This window comes from Melanotaenia boesemani, chromosome 20, assembly GCF_017639745.1.
Source record: "Melanotaenia boesemani isolate fMelBoe1 chromosome 20, fMelBoe1.pri, whole genome shotgun sequence".
Classification (NCBI taxonomy): domain Eukaryota; kingdom Metazoa; phylum Chordata; class Actinopteri; order Atheriniformes; family Melanotaeniidae; genus Melanotaenia; species Melanotaenia boesemani.
In genome coordinates this window covers 24,591,116-24,616,980 of record NC_055701.1, presented here as the reverse complement: position 1 = coordinate 24,616,980, position 25,865 = coordinate 24,591,116, and the positions used below count along the sequence as shown (strand labels likewise).

At 37.8% G+C, this 25,865-nt stretch overlaps 1 protein-coding gene and 1 long non-coding RNA gene across 4 annotated transcripts; one reads left to right on the top strand and one right to left on the bottom strand.

Annotated features, from left to right (window-relative positions):
* The first annotated feature begins 1,577 nt into the window (after nucleotides 1-1,577).
* Nucleotides 1,578-15,628, top strand: LOC121631201. 2 transcript variants are annotated; one of them, XR_006008702.1, is made up of 5 exons: nucleotides 1,578-1,712; nucleotides 9,224-9,356; nucleotides 14,679-14,795; nucleotides 15,024-15,143; nucleotides 15,487-15,628. It is a non-coding gene; the product is annotated as an uncharacterized LOC121631201 (long non-coding RNA). The 2 variants fall into 2 exon arrangements; XR_006008703.1 differs by lacking the exon at nucleotides 9,224-9,356.
* Nucleotides 1,701-25,711, bottom strand: dnaaf9 (dynein axonemal assembly factor 9). Of its 2 annotated transcripts, XM_041971935.1 has the most exons (38): nucleotides 25,566-25,711; nucleotides 24,938-25,017; nucleotides 24,674-24,796; nucleotides 24,468-24,592; nucleotides 24,050-24,146; nucleotides 23,752-23,858; nucleotides 23,581-23,658; nucleotides 23,118-23,219; nucleotides 22,279-22,334; nucleotides 22,045-22,180; nucleotides 21,589-21,670; nucleotides 21,337-21,373; nucleotides 21,143-21,227; nucleotides 20,984-21,060; nucleotides 20,848-20,892; nucleotides 20,661-20,706; nucleotides 20,462-20,573; nucleotides 20,152-20,222; nucleotides 19,987-20,034; nucleotides 19,787-19,877; nucleotides 19,574-19,677; nucleotides 18,284-18,427; nucleotides 16,574-16,659; nucleotides 16,374-16,475; nucleotides 15,470-15,587; nucleotides 15,222-15,310; nucleotides 15,020-15,139; nucleotides 14,664-14,789; nucleotides 12,894-12,931; nucleotides 10,356-10,491; nucleotides 9,971-10,057; nucleotides 9,216-9,322; nucleotides 8,534-8,608; nucleotides 7,606-7,793; nucleotides 7,415-7,480; nucleotides 6,691-6,784; nucleotides 4,907-5,025; nucleotides 1,701-4,354 (listed from the first exon to the last, which is right to left on the bottom strand). In XM_041971935.1, the coding sequence occupies exons 1-37, from the start codon at nucleotides 25,619-25,621 to the stop codon at nucleotides 4,919-4,921; spliced, it is 3,441 nt and encodes a 1,146-aa protein (XP_041827869.1). In that variant the 5' UTR covers nucleotides 25,622-25,711; the 3' UTR covers nucleotides 1,701-4,354; nucleotides 4,907-4,918. The 2 variants fall into 2 exon arrangements, with proteins under 2 accessions (XP_041827869.1, XP_041827868.1); XM_041971934.1 differs by lacking the exon at nucleotides 1,701-4,354 and having other exon boundaries at nucleotides 4,629-5,025.
* Between the last annotated feature and the right edge of the window lie 154 nt (nucleotides 25,712-25,865).

Genomic DNA, 25,865 nt, shown 5'->3' with positions numbered 1-25,865 from the left:
GAGCTCTCCACTTTCACAAGGCACAGATCCAAAATTTCATAGCTGAAAGGAATCATGTTCTCTCACCAGGTGACAAATCCGCGACCATGCTGATCAGCTGAATGTGTTAAAGCCGACATCTGAGAGCACAACAAACAGTCCAGCGACCTTTAAATTCAAATCATACGCTACATGCTGCAAAAAGAGGAAGAACGACGAAGCTGATATATCAATAGTTTATTATGTGGTGCAATAAATACAACAATTAGTTTATAAAAGCATCAGTCACAGGAAAAAACACAAGTTACAGTAGTTTTGTGCAAACAAGTTGCTTTTGCTCACTTTCTGCAATCAGCCTTGAGACAAAATGTGGAAGTCAGTTTTGGCACTTTCGTTTTAGTTTTCTCATCAAAACAAAAACTAGAAGTTGCTTTCTTTGTCTTTCTTTTAACTTTAGCCAGCCTGTAGACCGTGCAGAAGAAATGAGCCTTTTGCTTTGTTTCGTCATGGATCTAATTCTGCCATCAGGACATCAAACACCTGCCAGTGAATCAAAACTGCTCCTGGACATGAATTTGAGCTTTTTTTTATTTTATTTTTTGTTCACGGCTGTGTCGCCAGTCAGTATGGGGCTACATAGAGAGGAAATTTACTGCAATTTCACCTCCATCCACTTTTGTGAGAATAACAATTACACAAGAACAAAGTCTTCTCATTGTCTGTGAAGACCACAGGAAAAGAACTTGTGATTCCCTTTTTAACCTTGACCAGACAGATCAGCCCCAGTAATTAGCATCAACGGTCCCCTGAGACCAAAAAAAAAAAAAAACTATAAAAAAATACCATATCTTCACTAATAGAAAATAACGAAAAACCTCTTCCACTGTTTTGTCAAACCGCAATAGAATAACATCACAATTCCCTCCTTCACAAAAAACCAATTAACACGAAACCTTGTTTTTGTCCTATAACGTCAGCTATAAAACAACTAGCCTCAACATACAGGATGAAAACACCAGAGTACTCAGTCTGCCAGAGAGTGGTGTAGCAGTCACGTTCAGAGGCTTGTGGAGGGCTCTGTTGGGGTCCCATGGGCAATAAGTAGGGATCATCCAACTTTAGTTGCTCACTCAATCCTTTTTTGGAGGGTGGGCATGCTCTGATACAAACTTTCTGTCCTGTCTAGGGCGGCTGGGCTTTACCACAACAACATAAGAAAAACAAGATACAAAAAAACAACAAAAAAAAAAACAAACAAACAAAAAAAAAAAACAGCTCTTGAAACGTAATCTCATTTTTCATTTCAGAAATTAGCTGTATTTTGCTCAGGTAATAAAAAAAGTGCCACCAAGAATCCTACCACTAAATAAAAATAAATTTCAAGTACCAGAGTGGCTCTAGTTCTGCTATTTTACCCAGCCCCCATTTCCCCCCCCAAATCTTTTTTTTCCCTTTTGCTTAGTTTGAACACCTGAATCATCCCGAGCCTGCCAGCAGCCTCCGTCCCTGTGACCTCGCCTACTTCACCCTCTGGCTTTGTGAAAACACGTTGCTTAAAAGAAAGACTCCATGGATTCCTTTCACCAACACTGTTATAGGACGGATCCTCGCCTGACAACACCTCCTCTCCTGTCACAGGGAGAGGGATGGAGCTCTGAATGCAGCCTTTATCGCTGCTGTTCTTTGCTGTAGCCAAGGCACTGCTGGACCAAAGAAACCTGACGTCTCAAGACGTAAGATTCTAAACTTGTTTTTTTTTTTTAAAAAAACATTTGCATCTGCTTTTGCTTTTTGAAGCTTGTGCGAAAAGAAACCTTTTTGTTTGCATTGCAAAGGTTGAATTCAGTTTTACAAAAATATTATTTGTTGTTTTGAGGTACTTCAAATTCTTAGAAGATATGTAAAATAAATGTCATTATTTTCTCTTTGCTGTACCAGTTTGGTGAAAGGCATTTTTGTCAGAATATATGTATTATCGTATCCATAGGACATCTCAACACATGCAAGATAAACAGACCTGTGGTAGTACTCGTGTATAAGTGACCTGGTATATATTTGTTAGTGGTAAATTTAAACATCACAAACACGTTACACAACCCTCATCTCTTTAAGGAATAGCTTATAATCTCCTGGCTGACATCGGTATCAGATTCTTGCAGCAGGTCTGGGGGATCTGGTACCGCCAGTCTCCCGTACATCTGCCTCACAACTATTTCGCTGTCAACCACGTATCCCTCTGCAGTATTACATAACTTCAGAGCCATGACAACTGTTGCTGCAAACAGACGGCTTAGCGAGTGCATCGCTCAAATGCTAAAAAGAGAATCCAGCTTAAACAAGAGTTATCTTGTTTAACACCAAAGGATTAAGTTATACATTATCCAGCTTCATTTCTAAAGAGCACTGTAATCTGTTTGAATTTTGCCGTGTTGGTCATTTGTAAGCAACGGTAATGCTCTTTTTCCCCTTTTTCTTTTCAAGAGGCATTTAATTGCGTCAAGCCCTTGACTTGTTTGGTGAACTGTATGCAATTTCAGCAGAGCACAAAATACCAGCTGTGAGAGACCGACCCTTCACCAGCTCATTTGTTTCTGCAGCTTTGTCCTTAAAGAGCTATCTGAGGGTACTGCAAGTAGAATATATAAAAAACACACAGAACAATTGCACTTTTTTCAAATAAAAGAAAGTTAGAGAAAGTTGAGGTGAGCTCCTCTTCCTGTGAACACCTCTTTTGCTGGCTATCTGGAATATAGAGTTGTTAATATTCAAGGGATACTACAAAATCATGTTATGTGCTATTTTATATCTGTATGATTTGTCTAAAAGACAGCAGCACAATGGAAAACAGTGGTATGGCTTGCACAGATCAAAGTAGACTCTACTGAGAGAAGATATGAGGCCAGCAGTGTTAGGCTGTCAGGTTTAGACTCAGTATTAGAAAATATAAAATGTACTAATTTGGTGGAAATAACTTCCAAGACTGTAATCAGTAATTTGTGTTTATCTTGTAAGACACAAAATTATTCAAAGTCTCTATTTTCTTGGCTGTTGACAGCAGTTTTACACATTTAAAAGCTGGCAGAGATGTGAACAGTAATCCAAATACACTGAAGTCACGATTGAGCTTCATTATCTTTTTAGATTTTAGCATCAGCAGGTGTTTACTTCATTTCAGAATACTCTGTATGGAGCAGAATAGTGTCCAATCCAAAACATCATATCACTGTAGTAGTAGCAGCTTTATTAACTCCACTGGAGTTTATGTGGTTGGTGCAGTTTGCTTCTTTTAAGGAGCATTGTGGACGGATCTGCATTACAAGTTTGCCAGACATGGATCATTTTGTTATTTCAGCTTAGGTATAGGTGAGCAGTCAGTACGTACTTACTAAAGACAAACCCAAACCACATGGCTTAAACTTTGGTCAGCCTGCCTGTAACACTGCTAACCCCATTGTGGATGAAAGAATCAAATCTCCAGATACTGTTGCAGTGTCCCTACACATTTTCAACTTCTAAATTCTAAGGTTGCAAGCATTTATCTTGCAATGCATTTTGGATTATAAATCTCAATCTATAATTTGTCTTTCACCATATAAATACCAGCTGCACAAGCAGCAGCACACATTTTCCAATCAATTACATTTTTTTACGTCACAGAATTTTAAAACCTGTGTAGGAACCCTGAGAAGAGGAAGACATGCATTTAACATCAGTGTGACACGCAGTTATAGAGCAAACACCCAAAAAATATTAATTACTCATTAAAATAAAAAAATAAAAGAACAGAGCGTGACTCCACTGATCAGCCTTTTTTCTTATGGCTCTACTTGTGTTTACTCAAAACAAGCCACACAATAAAGTACCTAAAGTTTCTCACATTGTCATTTTGCCCATGTCCCGCCCAAATGTAGCAGCACAAAAGACTCAATAACAGGAATATTCCTACAGATCCCACGACACCTGGCATCAGCTCCCTGCATCTGCATCATGTTAACTAGCAGCCCTTTAGCTTACTTGTGTTTTAGGAGTAAATCTTTCAAGTGGAATTGCAACCTCAGTGTTTCTGTGTTTGTAACGACAAAACTTGCTGGGACACACCTATTTTTGGACAACTTGAATCTTAGGAGTCATTTCAGGAGTCTTGAAATAAAGCACTGGGATAGCTTAAAGGTGTGTGATAAACAGTGTAATTTATCATTTGCCTGCAGCCAACAGGCTGTCCAATGTTTACAGCTTTATGGCCAAGCAGTCCCTCTTCTGCAGTGTAGCTATCAAACAACCTAACAGGTGGACCATGGATTGGATGACAACAGAGGAGGAGCAATTCTTGAGAAACCCCACCAGGGAGCCGGCCAGCATCACATGCTATCCATGCCTGCCCAGAAATAGATGCATTAATTCGCCAACTGTGATAAACAGAAACACACAAGCTGAAGGAGTTTGTGAGTAGAAATCTCCTTCAAATGTTAAAGTGTCATAGCTCACAAACTTAGTAGTGAAATTGTATTAATTTAAAGATGGACTCCCGAGTTGTGCTGCTTACAGTTGTGAGCCAATCTCCTCTTGTGACGTCTTAATCTAAACGGACACAAGTGGTTGCACTAATTTTCTACTTTTATTTAATAACTAAGACGTCCAACTCACAAATGCTAACCAGTACAGTCAGTGATGTGGTGGAAAGTAATGCACACAGCAAAAGAATGACAACTGACCCTCGCTTATCCTTTTCATGCCATTAAATCTGAAACACTGACATTGTTAACAGATTAATAGCAGGGACCTGCAGCAGCACCTTCTGAAGATGCATGTAGTGTGATTACTCATTAAACATAACAATGGTGTGCTCAGTGTAAAACCCCCATGCTTTCCATGTCCCTCCCACTGTGGTTTCTTGATGATTTATATAAGACAGATGGAGTGAACATACACAAAGATTTCTTTACGGATCAAATAAATCGGGCTGCTCCTGGGCCTCCAACTGACGGTTGAAATGCTCGATCTCTTTGTTGGCCTCAGCTATGTATTCTTTAATAAATTCATCCATGTCTGCAGTGACAAAAATGTAAGGAAAAGAGACATATATAATACAGTGAATGCAGATGGGGCACATCTTCTCACTAAGTTATGCTTATTATCGTCTTTTTGGTTCAAAAATCTGACGCCCTCTTCTATATGTACATGAGCTTGGGCATATGTTGAAACTGGCAATTTGCTTTGAGAATCAAAGCAACCTCTAGAGCAGAGGTCTTCAACAAGACTCCACAGAGGTACTGCAGGCTGGTTGTGACATTTTTGGATGATTAGACTATTGTTATATAATTTTACATTCTCTTCCCCCCATTTTGTCCCAAATATTTAAATATATCTAAATTTTAATCCAACATACACTATATTTCCAAAACACCTGCCTTGACTCTTGTTTGAACTTGACAGACCTCCCATTCTTAATGAAATGGGTTTAATATGATATTGGCCCATCCCCGGCAGCTATAACAGCTTCAACTCTGGGAAGGCTTTCCACAAGGTTTAGGAGTGTGTTTAAAGGAATTTTGACCATTCCTCCAGAAGCGCATTCATAAGGTCAGACAGTGATGTTGGATGCCTGGCTCTCAGCCTCCGCTCTAATTCATCCTAAAGGTTGAGGTCAGGACTCTGCAGGCCAGTCAAGTTCATCCACAACAAACTTGCTCATCCATGTCCTTATGGACCTTGCTTTGCGCACCGGTGCACAGTCATGATGAAACAGGAAAGGGTCATTCCCAAACTGTTCCCACAAAGTTGGGAGCATTGAATTGTCTATAATATTTTGGTATGTTAAAGCATTCAGAGTTCCTTTCACTGGAAGTAAGGGGCCCAGAGTCCAGTGGCGGTGTTCTCTACACCCCTGCATCTGATGCTTTGCATTACTTCTGGTGATGTATGGCTTGGATGCAGCTGCCAGGGAAACCCAAATCCATGAAGCTCCCTTCTTGATCTGCTCTGAAGGCCACAAGAAGTTTGGAGGTCTGTAGCAATCGACTCTGCAGAAAGTTGCCTACGTTTGCAAACTATACGCTTCAACATCTGCCAACCCTGCTCAGTCATTTTACGGGGCCTACCACTTCGTGGCTGAGTTGCTGTCGCTCCCAATCACTTTCACTTTGTTATGATACCACTGACAGTTGATTGCGGAATATTTAGGAGTGAGAAATTTCACAGCTGGACTTGTTGCACAGGTGACATCCTGTCACAGTACCTGAGCTCCTGAGAGGGACCCATTCCTTCATAAATGTTTGTACAAACAGTCTGCATGCCTTTTGGCAATATAATGTATTATAGTGAATGGATAAATAGAGGCAGAAATGTACACATTCAGCTACACACAAGAGCTTTCTTAAGCTGAGCACTGGTTCTCTTACAGCAGGAGATTTCCTTCCAAGCCTCCTACACGCAAAGTGGAGGACCCGCCCCCATTGCTTCTGTGCCAATTACAAGGATGCATGTTAGATGCTGGATCTGCCAAGTTCCCTGTGATTGGCCATTTGGAATCAAGTATTGACGCTGTTTTCATAGAATTTAATTATATTTATGCGTGCCGTTCAATGGTATGATAGTCACTGCTCAATCTTCGGGGGTTCTTGGCTTAAAACATGTTGAAGATCCCTGCTTTTATCCAGAGCTTTTACCAAGCCTGACTGACAGATGTGGTTTAATTGGGGTTGAAAAGGATACTGGGATGGAAGTTTCTTTTCTCTCCAAAGATGTCCATGTATTGGTAGCCGTTGTAGAAGTAGCCTGGTGGCAGTGGGTCCAAATGTCGGTTCACCTAGAGAGAAACATCAGGTTAAAACATAAAAAAACAAAACAAAAACAAATCAAACAAAAAAAAAACTTGCTTAGCATTTCCAAATGTACATGTTTATTTTATTTAGAAAACTGAATATGATGTTTTGTCATTTCTTAACAAAAAAAATTAAGTTACTGCATTTTGTCCTTACAAACTAAGATATGTTTTAGTGCTCGTGTACAACAACTCTGTTTGACTTACATTCACATTTACAACTACTCTTCTTCTGTCCTTCATCTTTCTCTTTTGTAATAGATAAAACCGTTCAAGATAAACTATAATCCAGTTGTATAACTATGCAGCAAACATTAAATAAAATGTTACCAAACAACCATATTGTGAAATATACATGTTTATGCAACAAGCAGAAATAAAAGCAAATAGGTGTGAGCACTGAACTTGTGCCTTGAATTTATTACATAAAATTTGTGCTACAGAATTGTTTTTTTCTGCATACTGTTTGGTTAATATCATTAATTAATTATTATTTATTGCATTATGAATAATTATGATTAATTACTTGTGTGTATGTAATTGTAATGATGTCTTGTGCAGTGGAGCAGAACTCCCTGCAGCTCGGAGCTTGTTAACTAGTCAATGTTTGCTCACATGTATGCTCTTGATTTCTTGTGGCGACAAGGTATTTTTAGTCTTCTTTGTTTTCTTCGACTGCCTCTGCAAACATCAAAGAGAAACATCAGCTTTGTGGTTGTACATCCTTTATTTCCTTATTCGGGGCTAGAACAGCACGATGAAAGATCTACACAAGTCCTAGGGTATGCAGCTATTACAAAGCCTACCTGCTTGGCACACAGCCTTAACCAGTCCTTCAGTCCGTCCTCAGTAAGGCCGATGCCATCAAAGATCAGGAAACAGGGAGTAGTGGTCTCTTCAGGGACTGCAGTCGGATGTTCAGTGCTCCGATCTGGGACAATACACAGGCTCCCGCTTACCGTGTTGTAGCACACCTCCATCGCCTGGTCTGAGTCTGGAGGTTTCAAACATGACTGAGTTCAGAATCAATTCTCACATTAAGTTCACACTTTTTGTGACACCTGCTCCAGCAGCTGTTTACAGTACCGCATGCTGTTGGTGGTGTGCCAATGCTTTAACATTCACAGAGTTGGTTTGATCCCAAAATGGCTCACAAAACTCACTTGTCACACAAGACAAAATCATGATGCCACATATGTCCTAAATGAACGTGTGTAAATGTACAGCAGCTGAATAGAAGAACAAAAATACAAAACTTAAGACATGTAAATGATGCTATACTACAGACAGAAACAGAAATATAGATTAAGGGTGAGTCTTGAACAGAGGGTCAAACAGCTGTCACACTCATTTCATTCTGCATCGTCCCCTCTTTGCACAGAAACCTGCACCCTTGCTGAACACCTCCTCAGGCACCAGCACTCTCTCCTCATGCAGCGACTCTACACAGGTCGTCACACAAAAGAAGAGTGAGTGAGAAAACTACGTGGAGGAAACCAAACTGGTGAACTATGAGCTAAATTCTAAACACCAGAAAACAACCGAGCAATATTCCTACCGTAAGGAGCTTCGTGCCTGCATTGAGATCAACCTTTTCTTTTTTATAATTCCCAAAAGTGGGAAGTTCAAATATTTACCAAGGAAAGAAGTCATATTTGTTAAATAATGCTTGTCATAAACATGTGGCAATGTATTTGATAAGACAAAAATTAAATAAAAATATTTAACTCTTACCAGAAAATCTGACTTTCCCCCAAATGTTATACACATTTCCTCTGAAGGGACCTGGCCTCAGTGATGACTTGATCGCTGCAGAACAATAAAAAAAAAAAAAATTAACAATAACATGAGGAAGGAAGGACGGACAGACAGATGGATGGACTTTACTGATCCCAATCTGAGAAATTAGGAGTTGTACCAGCAAGGCTTAATAACAAAAACAATTAAGCATGCAAAGTATAAAAATCAACAAGATAAACCAATTAACATACAAGAAAATCAAGATTAAAAGAATTAATATAATATATAATAATACTCCTAAAGTGTAAAAGTTTAAAAGGTACCATAGATGAACTAGGCGTATGTGCAAAAAACAAAAAGAAAAAGAAACAATGTACAAAACTCAAACTAAAATAAAAATAAAATAAAATAATCAACAAACAAAAACAGAAGTTGGAAAGAGCACTAAGTTCTAAAAAATTCTAACTAAATTAAGAATTTTCTTCCAAAAAATTCCAAATTAGTGGAAATGTAAAATATACATCCTTTAAAAATACACACACACACACACACACACACACACAAAAAGATAGTACAGGAAGACAATCACTTTGAGACCTCAGCTGTTTCCATATATGGAGGGAAAGATGACTTATTTAACGACCAAATGTTTCTCAAACCTCTCTTTCCATCTCACCTTTACAGCGGGTGACAAATAGAGGCCTCTCTAGAGGCCGGCTGAAAGCCACACGCTGCTGGGTGAGAACCAGAGACCCAGAACCGGAGAAGAAGCGCCCTTTGCACCTGGAACACAGAACATGTGCACATAACACGAATGGTGAGAAACTTAAATCCAGAGTACGTCACATGTTTGAGCCATATCTTTTCTTTGGACGAAAAGCTGTTTACCAGCTGCTGACATTATAGGGGTCGGTGTCAGTGTGTTGTTGGTAAAACAGTGGGAGCGAATGGCAAATCTAAATTTTCAGGCTTGCTCATAAGCAGATAAAAACATTCTTGCTGTTGTCAGATGCATTTCAAACACATTTACAAGCACTTACACACAAATTCATGCCTGCCGATGAGCACATTAAAGAAGGTTCCAGTCCCAGTCAGATAGCTTGTGTATGATCTTTGGGGAGGATTTACCAAAGGTTCATATTAGGCTGACCACTGAGGCATAAAGGCTGACTGGACCAGATCCAAAGGAAAAAAGACCCCCATGTGTACATGGCAACTGCACAGCCAACAGCTTGTTACTGTGCCGCCAGCAGGCAACTGGTGATAGAACATGAGATGCCCGAGGGCCTTTACAGCAATCAGCAAACGATACCCCCACTACTCCAGATGAGTGGCAATTAAAACAGAGGGAGGGAGACACAGAAATAAATCTGTCACTGAGCAGCCAAAAAGTTTAGTGTGGAAATAGAGGGGGACACACAAGTGTCTTACCATCCAGGGTAGAGGACATAACGTGCTCTCAGCATCTGTGGCTCATTGAAGCTGCTCTCAGACAGTATCAGACTCACATCTTCATTTCTGATAAAGGGAAAAATAACAATTCCCGTTACAATGATCTGTTGCTCTAATAAGTGATAAAACACAAAATATTTTATGTTTTTGAAGGGTATTATCAAACTAGTACTAAGGCCTATAATACACTGAGAACTGAGAGATATTCATGACATATTACTGTACTGAGTGAGTAACACTGACAGAATAGATTTATATTTAGAAGCAAAAAGCTGAAGAATGTGCAGTGTAAAGTGAATATTTTAGGCAAAGATAAAAACAATGAAATGACTGCAGCATTGATCTTGATTCTGTGGACACCTACCTGGTGACAGCTCCTCTTTCTGCCAGTATGAAGGCAGCTGTGGGGTTGGCAGAGCGTACCAACTGCTGAACATGCTGCATGAGAGGGTGCTTCTCCTCTGCTGTCAGCCCAGTGAACACCACTGTACTCACAACACCTGACATACAGCGTGGCACAAAGAGAATGTGAATTCTAGGAGAAAATGGATCACTTTCCTGAAAATACAAAGCCATGTCTGTCCTGCCACTGCGTATTTTACACTACATTTGATTTACTGGTATTACTGCTGCCATGTTCTGTCTCGAAGCTGAACTGACATTTTGAATCCTGCCAACCAATAAAACTATGTAAAAGGCATCATAGACAAGTCTGGGATCCATTTAACTTATTTAACACACACACACACACACACACACACACACACACACACACACACACACACACACACACACATATACACACATACTTGAAATGCATTGCATTTTATATCTGTGTAATATCTGTGTTTTTGTCTTTCTAATCAGCCAAATCCCGCTTGTTGATCAAAGCAGTTCCAGTGCTCGTACAGGGTTTTCCAGGGAGCAACCATAGAGCTATATTATTTTAAATTTAAATCTTTTCTTGTACACGTTTGACCCGCTGTCTAGGGGTTCTTGAATTTCTTAGATCACTATAGTGCAGGGAAATAGTTTACTTTCACAAAAAAACAGATCAAAGCATTTATCTTGCTTTCCCAGCATATGCATGTTTTTTATCTGGTCAAGACCTCACATGTGAAGATAAAACATTTAGTTTTGATCGTATTGTGTGTGGTGCCCACCAAAAATGTAATCACAGAACAACATGCACATAACAGTGCTGTCCTGCAACTGATCTACAATCTAGTCCTCCGAGCCGGACATCTCACGTGACCTAACGTCATCTAACAAAAACGTAGAAGAAGAACCATAGCAACAACCGGCAAAAAACGTAGAAGAAGAACCATAGCAATAACCGGCAAAAAACGAAGAAGAAGAAACTTAGTAACAACCGGAAAACACAACACAGAGCATGAAAGGGGATATATAGAACACGGACATTATTTACTTCCTTACTCCTCAGCCAGCTCGCTCTCTGATTGGCTACATTCTGTACCACGTCACCATCCACGCAGTCAGAATGAACAATTTGTCGGCGTTCCTCAGAAATCGGCTCTGAAATATTGAACATGTTCAATATTCCTGATTGTTGGCTACGACCTGTTTCGGAGTGGATTATTGGGACAAATCGGCTCGTAACACACCACAGACCAAATGATGATTGGACAGGGAAATCTCACGATGATCGGGCGTTTGCCGTTCAAGGTCGGGACGAGCCAAAATCAGGACAAAAACAGCCCAAAAATCGTTGTGTGTATCAGGTTTTAATATCGCTGGTCTACTTTTTACACCCTATTTTAAACACCATCTCTCAGACACTGACAGGCATTTCCAAATGCTAACTATTAAAATCAAGAAGGATTTATACACTCTGTTTTGAGCTCAGTCTATGAACATTAGCTGACTTTATTAAAACACCCAACAATATTTAGCAACATAGCTACAAACATGGTTAAAATTCAACAGGAAAAGTGAGTGTGAACGCTGTCCTTTATGGCACGTTGAGTAGTATTCACTGACATGGAACACTGAGCTCGTATTCTTCCACTGCTGCTTCAACCTCACATCTCCGTTCCTTATTATTCTCTCTTGAATTCAGTAGACCAAATACTTTCCTGACTGGATTTTTACATATGTAGGGCCTTTTAAAAATAAATACATTTTTTTCTCAGATTGTTTTATTTTTTTCCAAATTCAGTGTTTTTCCCCACTGAAATTTTAGTTTTATAATGTAATGTAATTTTTCCAGGGGAACGTGTCTAATCATGTGATTGGTGTATATCACATTTTTAAAGCGCAGTAGGAAAATATTCTTTTAAACTGCTCTATTGAGGCGGTCTCATTTCCTGGCAAAGCTCCAAAGTTTGTAAACAAGAATATTCTCCCCATAATGCCTCAACGGATATATCTGTCTTTAATCTTAGAGCTGCATAACATTGAATTCTTAATTTTTGTAGACAACTTGAGGGTTTCCGCCAGCCTCAAGCAGGTGACGTCACACAGACGGGAGGCTGCAGCGGTCAAAATGGATTTAAACGGGTGGAGATAACAGATCATACCCACATATGAGGAATTCTCACATTTTACAGTTGATTTCACTTTAATTGTGAAATTCAGTAATTCCGACCATGTTTTCTGCATCGTGTAAATTATACAGCCCTACATATAGTGGTCTGGAACTGCTTTGGTGGAAAAAAAAACAAAAACAAAAACAAGAAAACGAAACTTGAAGTAGCATGAAAGCATCCATCTATTAATTTTGTTTATCTAGTTTATTCTATGATGCATATAACTAATAAAATCATGCAACAGTTTATCATAAATTAGGCAAAAATAGAAATAATAAGTTTATTATTTAATAAAAGAAATCTGTTCCTGAAGAGAAGGGAGATGGTAGAAGAGGGCAACTAACAGGACTTACCTTGGCTGCACTGCTCTAACAGCTTTGGAAAAGCAAACCTGAGAGAAAAGAAAAGAATTACCAGTAAATATACAATATACAAGAAAATTAGGTGAAGAATGATTAAAAGTAGTTAAGTGCAAATGCAGCTTGAGTGAATGGTCACTGCTGAATTATGATTCAGTTGTAAGGGTTTCCAGTTAAAGACATACAACACCTGTGTTATGATTTCTTTAAATAACGGGTTCTGTGATGTAACCCACTTCTTGCTCCACAATATCAACTTTAATATAACTCTACTTATGACTGATGCATGTATGGTGAAGCTGGGAAGCAATAACCAAGCTAATTGCATGTTATAGCCCTGAGTTGGCAGTCCAAGTATCCATCCTTAAGTATTTTTTATTAAATGACATCAAGGCTATGAGTGGCAACTGACCAATGTAAAAGGTTTCTGTAATCTAATTCAAACAATTTACTATAAAAATTTCTCCTGAGAGTTCAGATCGATCAAGGTTACACACACTGCTTTCTGGATAACCACTCTGAGACATGTTTCCTTCTAACCACCGCAGACCCTCCCTGGCAGCTCTTAGGGAGTCTGCAGGCTGAGATCTGTAATTTGAAAGGCATTTATCTTCTCTGTCCTGATGTAATGAACTGTCTACATCTATCACAAAGAATAGATCATGACTGACTGATGAGCTTCACTGAGGAGGGTGTGATGGCTATGCATGTGGGTCTGGAGGGATTAAAGGACTATGCTGAAGGGGTGATGGGCAGGTCAGACCTAAGCTGGGCTAACCTCACCCAATTAGCACCATAGTAGTGGTCCACAGACGACCACACAATTTATGCCAACAGACAAAGAGATGAGGCTCATTGAAGAAGAGGAAAACTCAGTGCAAACAAACCTCAATACACATTTTTCCACAACAAAACCAAGAAGGTAACATGCAATCTTTAAGGACTTTTCTGAATAGATGTTTTTGTTTTTATGTTTAGTTTTATTTGACATATACACTGAAGTGCATAAACAAATAACTTTTCATAATTCTGCTGGAGACGATGGCATTCTCAGAGCATTCTGTAAAATCTGGACCTGGTAGACTTGCCTCATCTGTTTGTAAGTATCGGTGGCCAGCCCAGCTTGGCTGTACAGTGGAAAGCAGCCTATTAACCAGAGTGGTATGTCATATTGTGTGGAGCAGCTCAGTCAATCTATGATAGTGAGAAGCTCTGTAAGCTACATATAAAGCCAGCAACAAAAGCAGAGTACCCAGCTTGCAGATTAAATGTAGAGCTGATCCTCTCTGAAAAAAAGGACCCAGCCTTGAGTTTTAATAGCTTAAAGTGTCATGTAACCTCGTCCTGGAAGCCTTCAGTACTTCTCTATTTTTTCAGCAGACAGCCCTACCAGTAATCTTATGGTCTGTCCATATGTCACCTGAAAACATAACTGAGCCAAAAAATGAATGCTGGTTTGTTTCAGCTTTATAAATGAGCCTAAATATTTCCAAATACTGAAGACAAGTGACATTTGCTGCTAGCTGCTAACTTGTGTTTATGTAGCTTCTTTTATTGATGCTGCTGCTAAGCTGTTACATTTCCTAAAAAAAAAAATTTAAATGGTGACTGGTAAATCACAAAACAGTATGTAGACGTAGCTCGAGAAGTAACAAGTATTACATGAATATGTTAAGATCTAAAAAATGATAAGACAACACCAGTTAAAATCTGGCTAATTGATAACTTTGTATGAACAGCAGAGTTGACGCATTGAAATTTTACCTATGCTCCATACAGGAACTGAGGGGGTTCACGCAGGCTGTTACAGCACCGATGGTGAAACATGCTTGGACGACTGGGTCAGGATGGAAAAGTACAGCCTGGACCACATCTAGAACATCTGTGTATCTGAAAGTTAGAACATTCAAGTTGATTTTATCAGCCTTTTTTCTCACGGTTTAAAAACTAACATAAATACTAAAAAATGTGCTGATTCTGTGATTCTGTTAGTAGGAAATTGATAGTAAAGTCACTGAACAATCTGATTATTACATAGCCCTGCTGGATTTCTAGATAGACACATCTTCCATTAGTTTATTTCTACCCTGTTGGATTAATCTTTATCACTGTTTTCTTACCCAGGTGAGAGCAGCAACAAGCGGGGTTTGCCTCTTCCACATCTCTGGCTCTCAAGAAAGTTGGACAAATACTGCTGGAGGTGTGAGGCTGAGAAGCTGTCAGGCTCATACACCACCCACCTATGTGTGTAATGGTTGAGACATTTTATCACTGCTTTTGTTTTATGTATTGTGATTCTATATTTATGGTGAAATCTCTTACCTTCCAAATTCCTTGCTCAGTTGAACTAGAAAGTTGCAAAGCCTCTTTTTATGGCTTCCTGGCAGTCCCGTGATAATGGTGATGACAACCTTTTTACACATTAAAAAACCCATGTTATATATTTGATATACTATCTTTGTTATAATAATATTACAATGTCAGAGGAAAAACCAACCTGGAAAGGGATTTACAAAGTTGACATTTTTCAAAAGAAGATGATGTAATTCATGTAATGTCAACTTGCTCACCTTGTGTCTCTGACCAGGAGGCGTGTTCCTGAGCTCAGCTGAGGGGAAAAGCACGTCCAGGTGGTCGTACAGGATGGGCTCCTGACTGATGCTACTCAGGGCAAAGTGTTGAAGAACCCTGATGAAGTCCAGAACACAGCAATCATAAACAGAATCAGAGTGTCTTTAAAAAACATTCAGCACACTGTTGTTATTAACGTGTACTTATACCATGCAACTGATTTGTGGCAGTTTTAGGTGTTGTAAAGATGGAGAAAATGTATACAATGCTAATTTTGGCCTACTTAATGAAACTACATCCTCATATATTTTCTGTAAGCATAAACAGCGTTCAGAGTTGAGATGATCACCACTGAGGGAAACAGTCAAGACACTGACTGAAGTTGTATTTTAAGAGCAAAAGCATTACATAATATTTTTGTGTCCCCTGTGTTAAGTCGCAAAAAGGGACCGAGAGCGCACACAGCCTGTTAAAAGCAGTTTTTGCTGAGTTTCTTTAGGTGTTTCTGGTCTGCATCTGTCCCTCTCAGCATCTAGCCAGCAATGCATATACACCTGATGATGACATTGTGTTACGCTAACGGAGGAAGTATGTTGTTATGCATTAAGGGAGGGTTGCTGTGAACAGAAATGGTATTAAGGGTGTTATTTACTGTTGTGGCTGCTTGTATTTAGACTGTAATGTAAGATTGATATAATTTATTAGTAATCTGTTAAACTCCAATTTCCATTTATTTTCATGACTGTGAATTATTTAACAGCTCATTACAGCTTATTATTAAGAAGACGTTAAGCTATATGTGTCAAAAAATACATAATACGTGATAATAATGCAAGAAAAAAACATGGGGGGATCCATACTGAGGCACTTTAATAAGCACTTCAATGATTTGTGCATACTAACAGTTCCTGCTCTGGCAGCTTGGAGTAGGAATTCTTCAGACTTCCTTTGCGTTTGGCAACTGGTGGCTCCTGACTGTGGTGAAGCTGCTGCAATCTGGTGTGCCTGAAAAAAATATGTTTTATTTAAAGATTAAATTAGTTCGACAGATCTAATTCTGCTTACTATAATTATACAGCACACAAACAAAGAAACTGCTGTACATGTTTCTCTGGTTCGAGGACAGGTGCTCTTGGTCCAGTAACTGTAGACTGAGTCCAGATTCAGAGCTTCTCCACACCGGCAGCACCTACAATAAGGAGAGAAAGATGAAACAAGTAGAACTGGGTCTTCACTGAGGATAAAATGAACAAGAAGGCTCCAAAACATTTTGGTTTGTAGTACAACATTTAGGTGATTTCTTTACTTTCCTGCTGTGTGTCAAATGCACTACAATACAATGAGCTATACAACACAGACAGCTGATACTGACTTGCTTATCTGAAAACTGCCCTTATCAGACACACCCAGACTTTTCAATTAACCAAATGGTTATTTTAATCAAATTTTCAATTATGGCCTCTAACAATAAATAAAATACACGATTTTCAAAAAATGGATATGAGGCATTCTGTTTTCCAAAGCTGTTTGTTTTTTCTTGAGTCATAAATCCTTTCAGCAACCTTTTCCTTTAGGGATGTTTAACAACATTCTGGGCAGAAACTGAAACTAATGCTAAAGATAAATCATCTGGCCAATAGCTGATGATGATTTTTGTGTCATGCATTTTCCTTTTAACACCAGGGAAACAATGAAATATGCACCAAATAACTTAATACAAAACTGAATAGTTCAGAAGATTTCAGTCTATAACTGCATCCATGTCTTTCTTCATCATATGTGACTTATCTCAAAATCACAAAATGTACAAATGTAGCAAAAACTTTTATTGTAACTTTTCAAATAAATTCTGTACAAAAACAACAGAAGAAAAAAGATAAATGAAAATGAATCTCTACGACACAGCCAGGACGCACTAGATAAACATTGGCCATTGTCATTGGTTGATATCATTCTGGTTTTATAAGCCGATTTCAGTAAGAAAAACAAAACAAAACAAAAACAAATGCCTGAATACCAGGCAGTGCCAATGTCAGGTCAATATATCCCTGTATCCCCACTTTCTTGATCAGTAATATGCTTTTAAAAGTTCATAAACTCCAAGCTGTGCAATGCTCAGATCAGGTCAAACCAAGCAGAGGAGCAAAGAGGCTTTGGACAAAAAGAGTTCTGTTCTTTTTCTTTCGTTTTTAAATGAAATTAGGTTTTCAAAGTCTGTAAACATCCATGCATAAAATAATTGTGATGGCTATTTGTGACATAACTGTGGAGACTTTCCACACACCTGACCAGACTATAAGGTGTACACCTCAGTTTGTACTTTTTTTTTGTAAAAATGTGTTGCTTTGACACTCTGATTTATATAAAAATAAATAAACAAATAAAAATATGTTTTCTGTTATAACTAATTCAAATGAATTCAAATACAGCAGCTTGTTAAAATCGGACATTTAACAGATGCACCGCTGATCAACACTGGGTTCCAGTAAAAGACTTCAAAGGAGCTGATGACTCCAGGAAATCATTAGAGAAAACTTAACCAATAACTGGAATGTATGTAAAGGCTTGCACACCTAATATGCAAACAGTTTGTTACTCACTTTTTGGCAAATATCACAGTAATCAATCAACAGTCCTGTTGCACTGTTGTATCAATTCAAACTACAAAACTGCTCCATTACTAAGAAAGAAATATTACTTTTTTATTTTTTGTCTCTTATGTCAGTCTGATATAGTTACCATTTGTCTTTTCAGACTGTAAAATGTAAATTTGCACATGTAACCTTACCTTGAAACACTCTCAAGAGTCTCACCTTAGAATAGAAGGCCCTGTGGCTTTTAGATCTGGGCTGAAGGGAAAAGACCAGACGCTGATCCGAGCTGTGCAGAGGGAACGGGAGGTGTGGGAGCAAGCTGATCTCATATTTCACAAAAAGAGAAGACACACCACTGGAGTCCTGGGAAAGTCAAGATATACAAATTAAACACAAACAGGTGCCAGGAATTTTAAAAATCTCCATATTTAAAGGCAAGAACACACTGGCAGCAGATCATATGCCCTGTGTCAAACGTCGCCAGTAGCACCAAGAGGAAGTGTCATAATGCAGCCTGCATGATACCACACAGCACATAACCAATACAACTAGTTTTCTGACAACATAGAGCCTAAATTCTGTATAACATTCCTACATTTTATTACTAGTAAAAGGACAATGCAGGTTCTAGCAGTTTACAGTAGCAGGTGGTGTAGCTGTAACATTTGGTGGGATTAAATGTGAACTTGACCCACAAAACACACAATTAAAAAAATGAAAGACTAAATAAATAAATAAATAAAATTTCTGCCACATTAAGGCATTATTTTAAACTTCTGTGTAGACTCACAATTTAAACTTGAAGAGCAAAAGTTCTCACATAACTGAATGATGGGACTGTGGCTTGTTTAGCTCTGGTTAGTTCTTGGCCTCAATAATTAATTTCTCCTTATGTATTTGGCAAATACATACTAGATAAATTATAATCTTACTACAAAGACTCAGAGAGCACAGACCCCTGCTAAGCCATTGTAATTTATTTATTTATTTTTTTTTGCCAGTAATTTTGTGGGTATTATTTTTTAATTAGATGGTCTAATGGCATAATTATCCCTATCTCTCCATAGTAAAAAAAAATCCTTTAAAAAAATTCCTGCATCCAGGCAGTGATCTGGATCACCCACGAAATCTGATCATCTGGTTCTTATTCCATTTCTGAGGTTTCTTGAAAATTTCATTTAAATCCATCCATAACTTTTTTAGTTATGCTGCGAACAGACAGACAAACCAACGCTGCCCATTACATGTCCTTCGCCTTGGCGGAGGTAATAATATCTAAACAATATCATATTTAATAATAAAGAAAAATACATTTAAAAGAAAATCAGAACTGTAAAAAGCACCATAGAAGAGGAGCTACAATGGGACCAAAAAGCTTTGACTGTGTGTGTTCTAGCCTTTACAGTATCTGAATAATTTATAATATAAATTCATAATATTCATATCATATGCATATATGACATAATATAAATAATGATATCACACAAAAATCATTCTAAAATTGCATACCGGATCATAGAAGTTGATGTTGCTGATGTGATCCTTGGACAGAGTAATGCATCCATACTGAGAGTGGATAAAGAGGATTCCCTCAGAGAAGAAGATTATTTTCCCTATAAATATAATTTTAGGAGATAAAGGAGAAGAGAATAATATCATTTTTTGCACAGCAATTTTTTGCAGAATGTATCCCTGCTTTTACAACAGAAGCAAGATTATCACCTTCCTCAGGTGAGGAGAGCTGGCTGCTGGAAAGCACATACGCAGCATCTGCTACAGTGAGAACAGTTCCTAGAAAACTGTCATCCTCTTTCTGTTGAAGAAACATGTTGTGGGTTCACATGTTGCATACACCTGAATACTAAACTCAAGCCATGTAACATGTCCTGAGTGTCCTGAGAACAAAAGGCTTCTGACCATACCTTAGCAAGATGCTGGGCTTGCTCAGACAGCTTAACATCAGATTCCAACTAAAAATAAATAAATAAAAAACAATAATCAGAGTTTCCAGAACCAAAACAACAGGAAAAAAAAACAATTCATTATTAATTCCATGGAATACGTAGGGATGTAATCTGAACACTTACCAGCCAGCAGGCATACCGAGGCACAGTTGCAGTCAGGATGGTGTAGCAGCTGTCTGAGGACACAGTGCCATCTACAGAAAGATCACCAATATAACCCAAAACTGAAAAACACTGAAGATGAATAATAAATACAATATCTGATGCAGGAAAAACCTTTTAAGACTAGTCTTCTGTTGTTTTAGAACCACTTTTTTTCTGGTAACTGTGATCTATGTATTCCTATAACTTATTATATAAATCAAATTCCCTTTGTGGATCCATTCAGTAATATATTCTGATAAGACTTAATATAATCTAATCAATACTTTACCTCTCTGCTGAATGTTAATGCTGGACTCCAGAAAGGATTCAGAGAAGACCACAGAACCAAGGGTCCCCTCTTTGCCCTGAAGGTCTGGGATGTCATGGACTATCAGGGAAGCCTTAAAGAAAGTTGAATTAGTAAAAGAGCATTGAAGCAACATCATTGTGATCCTGTGATCAGATAAAGAGATCCCTGCCTTACTTACTGTTTTTACTAGATAGCGGCTGTCTTCATCGGTCAGAGGAATCGTCCTGAAGATTTATAAAAAACATGTTATTATTAAAGCGCCAATTTAATACAAATCCTATTTAATAACACAATGACAATCTCAAGTAGATGTAGGCGAAAAATAAACATATACAAATAAGCAATAAAAGACCATTAACACCTACATTCCTCTTTTATTCACTGCTTGAATGCTGAATTCACATTTGGACCTGCAAAAAAATCAAACAATGAATCAAATTTTTAAGTTTTAATAAAGGTTTTATATTGTATACAACTTTAAAAATGTAAATCAATCAATACCTGAGAGAGTTTCGGTAGTGATTTAAATACACTGAGTCCAAAGCCATGAGAAAAGAGTTTTCAGCTACATCTTTAGCCTACAGAAATATTTATTAATGAGCAACAGTTTAATCTGCAGCACATGTTGTAAAATCAGGCCTATATGTATTTTTTCCATACCTTTGTGGCACTGGAGGTACAGGAGAAGCATTTGATCCCAGAAAGAACTCCTTGAACAGCAGCTGAATAAATCTGTGATAAAATTCTAAAAGATACAAACAAAACTCATTTTTTGGTAAACATTTTGAAAGTTTATCTGCAGGAGCTAGACAGGGCTTATTACATATTAAAACACGAGTAAATAAATAACTTACAAGACTTCTGTTTTCTCTTGCTCTTTCTTTGGGTTTCCTGTTGGAGACATGAGGTTCTCATTAACATCTCATTATACAGCAACTTAACACAAAGCAATATTTTACACTTTTAGACTTTGTCAGTGATGTTTTAACCTGTGGATTAATAAATTATGTCCTGCAGCATGGCTGTCCATGAAAATGCTAAACACAACTATGTAAAATATAAGGAAATATAAAATTCTGTGAGTTGTGTCATTCTGTAAACCTCACCAATATATGGGCTGTGCGTAGTCCCAAAGAAATAAGTTCGAGAACAGGCTAAAGGTCCTTTGGGAGACACACACTGAACAATCTACGGAGGGAGAGTTTTATGTTTGAAAAATATCAACAACAGCACGTTCTACAAAGGACAGAGGGAGAAGTCATAAAAAATATTTATCTGGAGACATAGGATGAGCAGTCAGGTTTCTTGACACAAAACTACCAACAGAATTTATGAGTAATCGGTCCAGCATAGCAATCACCACCGGTTGTTCCACATTACTGCACCAGATGGTGCTGCTGCTTCCATTTTCTCCTCTCTTTCACCTCAATCATGTGATGTGTCAATAAAACTGCCAATTCTTTGCCAAAGTACGTTGGCAGGTGCCCATCCCATACAGCTATTTCACTGCTTAGCATCACATAGTGTCGACATTCAGCCATTCTGCTTTTTACTGTTCTCACCATGTGTTTGGCTGAAGAACCTTGAGGCCCCGTGTTGCGGATCTGATGACTCTCTGAGGGAAAGCTGAATGAATAGTTCTCCAGATCTTCTAAAGAGGAATGTTTCCCAAACAGCATAAAGGGCTGTCGACTTTTGCTAAAATAAAGAAACACAGATTAAGCAATAGTATTTCGTATAACATGTCTACTGATGATCTGACAGTAATTTTGGCATTTTGACAAAGCTCCTTGTACCTTTTATCTGTGAAATTCCTTGAAATCAGTCCATGGCAGTAGTATGTACGGAAAGCCTGTAAAATGATGAAAATTCACTTTCTGGATATAGCACTTCAATAAGTGCTACAAAAAACGGTCTGAAAATACTAATTGTTAACTTTAAAACTGTATAACCAGATCATGGTTCGGTCGTCCCTCAGCCACTTAACATTTGCTTTTGCCACTTAATTTTTGTGAGCATGTTCATATTAATTTTGCTAGAAGTGGCAATGGACAATTGTAATGTCTAGAAAAATGCTTTAAAGCTGGTTCATTATTTTTTATCAAAATTGGAATAAATTTATAATAAATATATTATCCTTTCATGTGTGTTCCTTATACAACATCATAGCTTCATTGCTGGTTTTAATCTCCTGAGTCCTAGTGTCCACGTAATACTAAATTCTGTGGAACTGAAACCTGTTGAACACTTACAATGTCATTTGGTGGCTTCAGAATAAGATTTGTTTTTCTACTTAAAATTATATTTATATTAAAATATGTTTAATCATAAAAATGTGTTTAATCACAAATCATACATTTCTATTTATTGATTCCTCCTAACCCTAACCCTAAGAAATCTCTGGTCTCAGGAGGTCAAATCAACTTTAAAAATGTATGCTGACCTAAAAAGTTGAAAAAAAATATATATCCAGTTATAGCATTCAAGGTTATTAATAGTCTCTTCATGTAAAGAACTAATGAATTAAATGTTTCATTTTCTAATATAAAAGTGTGAAGACAAAGATTAGTGAATGACTCAAAGGCAGGAGATTGTCATGAGGCAGTTGTTGTTGTTATCGTGTTAATAAACATACCTCTCCTGCTTGTGCCTCAGACAGCTCCAGGATGGACAGATGACTCTCCAGATCCATGCTGGAAAAGAAACTACTCCACTGCTTTTCAAAGATTACCAGGTCCTGAAACATAACAAGCAATACGTAAGTCATAGTGCCTGTCATTATAAGACATCTTCTAATATAATGTGACTTTTTATTCAGCCAGAATACAATATAGAGGGATTATTGACAAAGGCCTACATCAGCTGATCATTAAAATCAAATTATCATATTTAGGCTAGACGAAAAAGGATTTTTAGATTCTGTATCATTAATGGACAAAAACAAATTCAAATTTCCCCTTAAACAATTTGTTTTGATTAAAAAAGTATCAGTCACAGCTATAGATTAAAAAAACATTTTAGAAGAAGTCACTGAAGATAAGTGAAACAGGATCCTGCCAAAGTTGCAACAACTGATGTAAAATGAACTTCAGTTTTACCTCTGTTATTAGATTATCCAAAGACACTGGGTCAAGTCTGTTGTAAACTTGCCACAGCTTTTCACTCATGTCCATTAACTGCAAAAGGAGGAAGAAATAAAAGGAAATTGAACAAGTACAGAAACGCAGCAAATATTTTTTGTTATTATTGTTTTTGCAATATTAATGTACCTTGTATTTCATGGTGAAAAAACTTCCTCCACCGATGCCTTCCAGGGCAAATGCTTGAATAAGGGGCCATTTTTCCACCATAAACATATCAAATGTCTGAATGTGTCCTAAAATGAACAAGGGTTAAAGCATAATTACTTGTGCTGTATGTGTAATTACACAGTAGCATGCTGTCAAGTACATTGTCAAGTAATCTTATGACAGTTTAGAAAGATTATATGTAATGATTTTAGCTATTATTTATTTTTATCTCTTCAGTGTATGTGTAGTAAATGAAACTAGAGGAAAAAAAGTGTACCTTGGGCGCTGAAAGGTACTCCAATACGATGGCAATCTTGAACCATTGTAACAAAACTGGAGATTTTGAATTCTTCTGCTGCTTCTTCATCTTCATACTGAAGAAGTGGGACAGGATTTATTCTCAAGGGTAACAACAACCATAATAACAAACCTTCTGCAAACTGTCACATTTAAAATTTTCCACAATAACATGAACATTTGGCAATTTCTAAGTTAACCTGGGAGTTTTACAGGATTGTGAGACAACATCTCTTAAGAAGCCAGTCTGCACTGGATAAAATTCCACCCAGGTGACACGCCACGTTTGCCAACATGCCTAAATGCACTAGCTGTGGCCTGCATGCCTGCTTCACGCATGCAGGAAATGTAAAACACTGAAAATAAAGGTATGTAGGGGGGTAAATAAGGTTTTTTACCTCTGCCTGTGTCATGCAGTAGAGATGCAGGTTCCTCCAGTGTGACACATAGGGCAACAGATAACTGTAGTTCAGTGGGTTGCAGTACAGATGAACACACTCTGCCTTTATCAGCAGCATTACATCTGTCAAGGTGACAAGCAATGTGTGAGAAAATTTAAACTGGCACAAAAAAATGTTTTATAAACTTTAAGATCAAGCCTCACCATCCAACACTTCTTCAGGAAATTCCTCAAGGTGCTCCAGGTTAACTTGATTTTGTCCATATAGTCCATAAAACAAGTACTTTGCCAGCTCAGTGCATCCTTCATTGTATCTGCTGTCAATTCCTAAAATACCCATAAACATATCATTGGCTTTAGTTATTGACTTTGGAATGGCAACATACTGTTAATAGTCCAATGTAATATATATCTGGTTTTAATGTATAAGCAAGAAACAGCTCAGTAAACTAGGTCAGATACGTATACCTAGAGGACACAGGATGCCACCAGGAGTTGCAGTGCCACCCTCACAAAGCAGAGCCTGAATTTGTCGCAGACGACAGCAACTGATAAAAAGAAAAACACTCTGTTAAAAACCACAACTTTGTTAGCTATATACCTGTTTTCCTTCGGGGTTACTTATAACTTTATATAGAAGCTTAAAAATGACTTCAGCATAAAGTTTATAATGTTGTAAGTTAGATTTTAGATGTAAGATTTTAATGATAATCAGCAGACATCAACTTTATTTAAATTTTATTGTTAATGAAAATTATAATTATAATAACAAGAAGAATAAAAATAATTAGAACTATTAGCTTAACTATATCTGAGTTTAAGAATTCGTCTATAGTAACGATTAATTTAATTTTGGCTATAGGGAAATTCAGAAATGATAGTTATGTCTTGGCAGAGTTACGGTATTATGTATTCCACCAGCTGACTTCACATATCGTTGGCTACACACCTTCCAACGTTTTATCACTGATATCAATTAACGGGAGTGTAAACAGACATCTAACATCTGACCGTTGTTGATGCTAATGTTAGCCAGGCTAGCTTGACAGTTGGTGTGAGGCGTTTTCCATAAGCACAGCTCGATATAAAACATTACCTGACGGCTGGGTTTATTCCAGAGAATTTGCCGTTCACTCTTCTTATACCAGCCATGGCTGTGGTTGTCACGGAGTACAGAAAAACAAACAACGTTTAGCTACAAAAAAATTCAGGCCGAGTTATTACATTTTCTTCTCCATCACCCTGGAGAATGTCTACAGAAAATAGCGTAGCAACGGAGCAAACCACTTCTGTAATAGGGGTGTCTGGATCGACACTTGGTGGTCGTTCTTTCTACAAAACCCTTGTTTATTGCCAAAATCAAAGCATCACCTTAAAATATTTTAAACAATTTTTA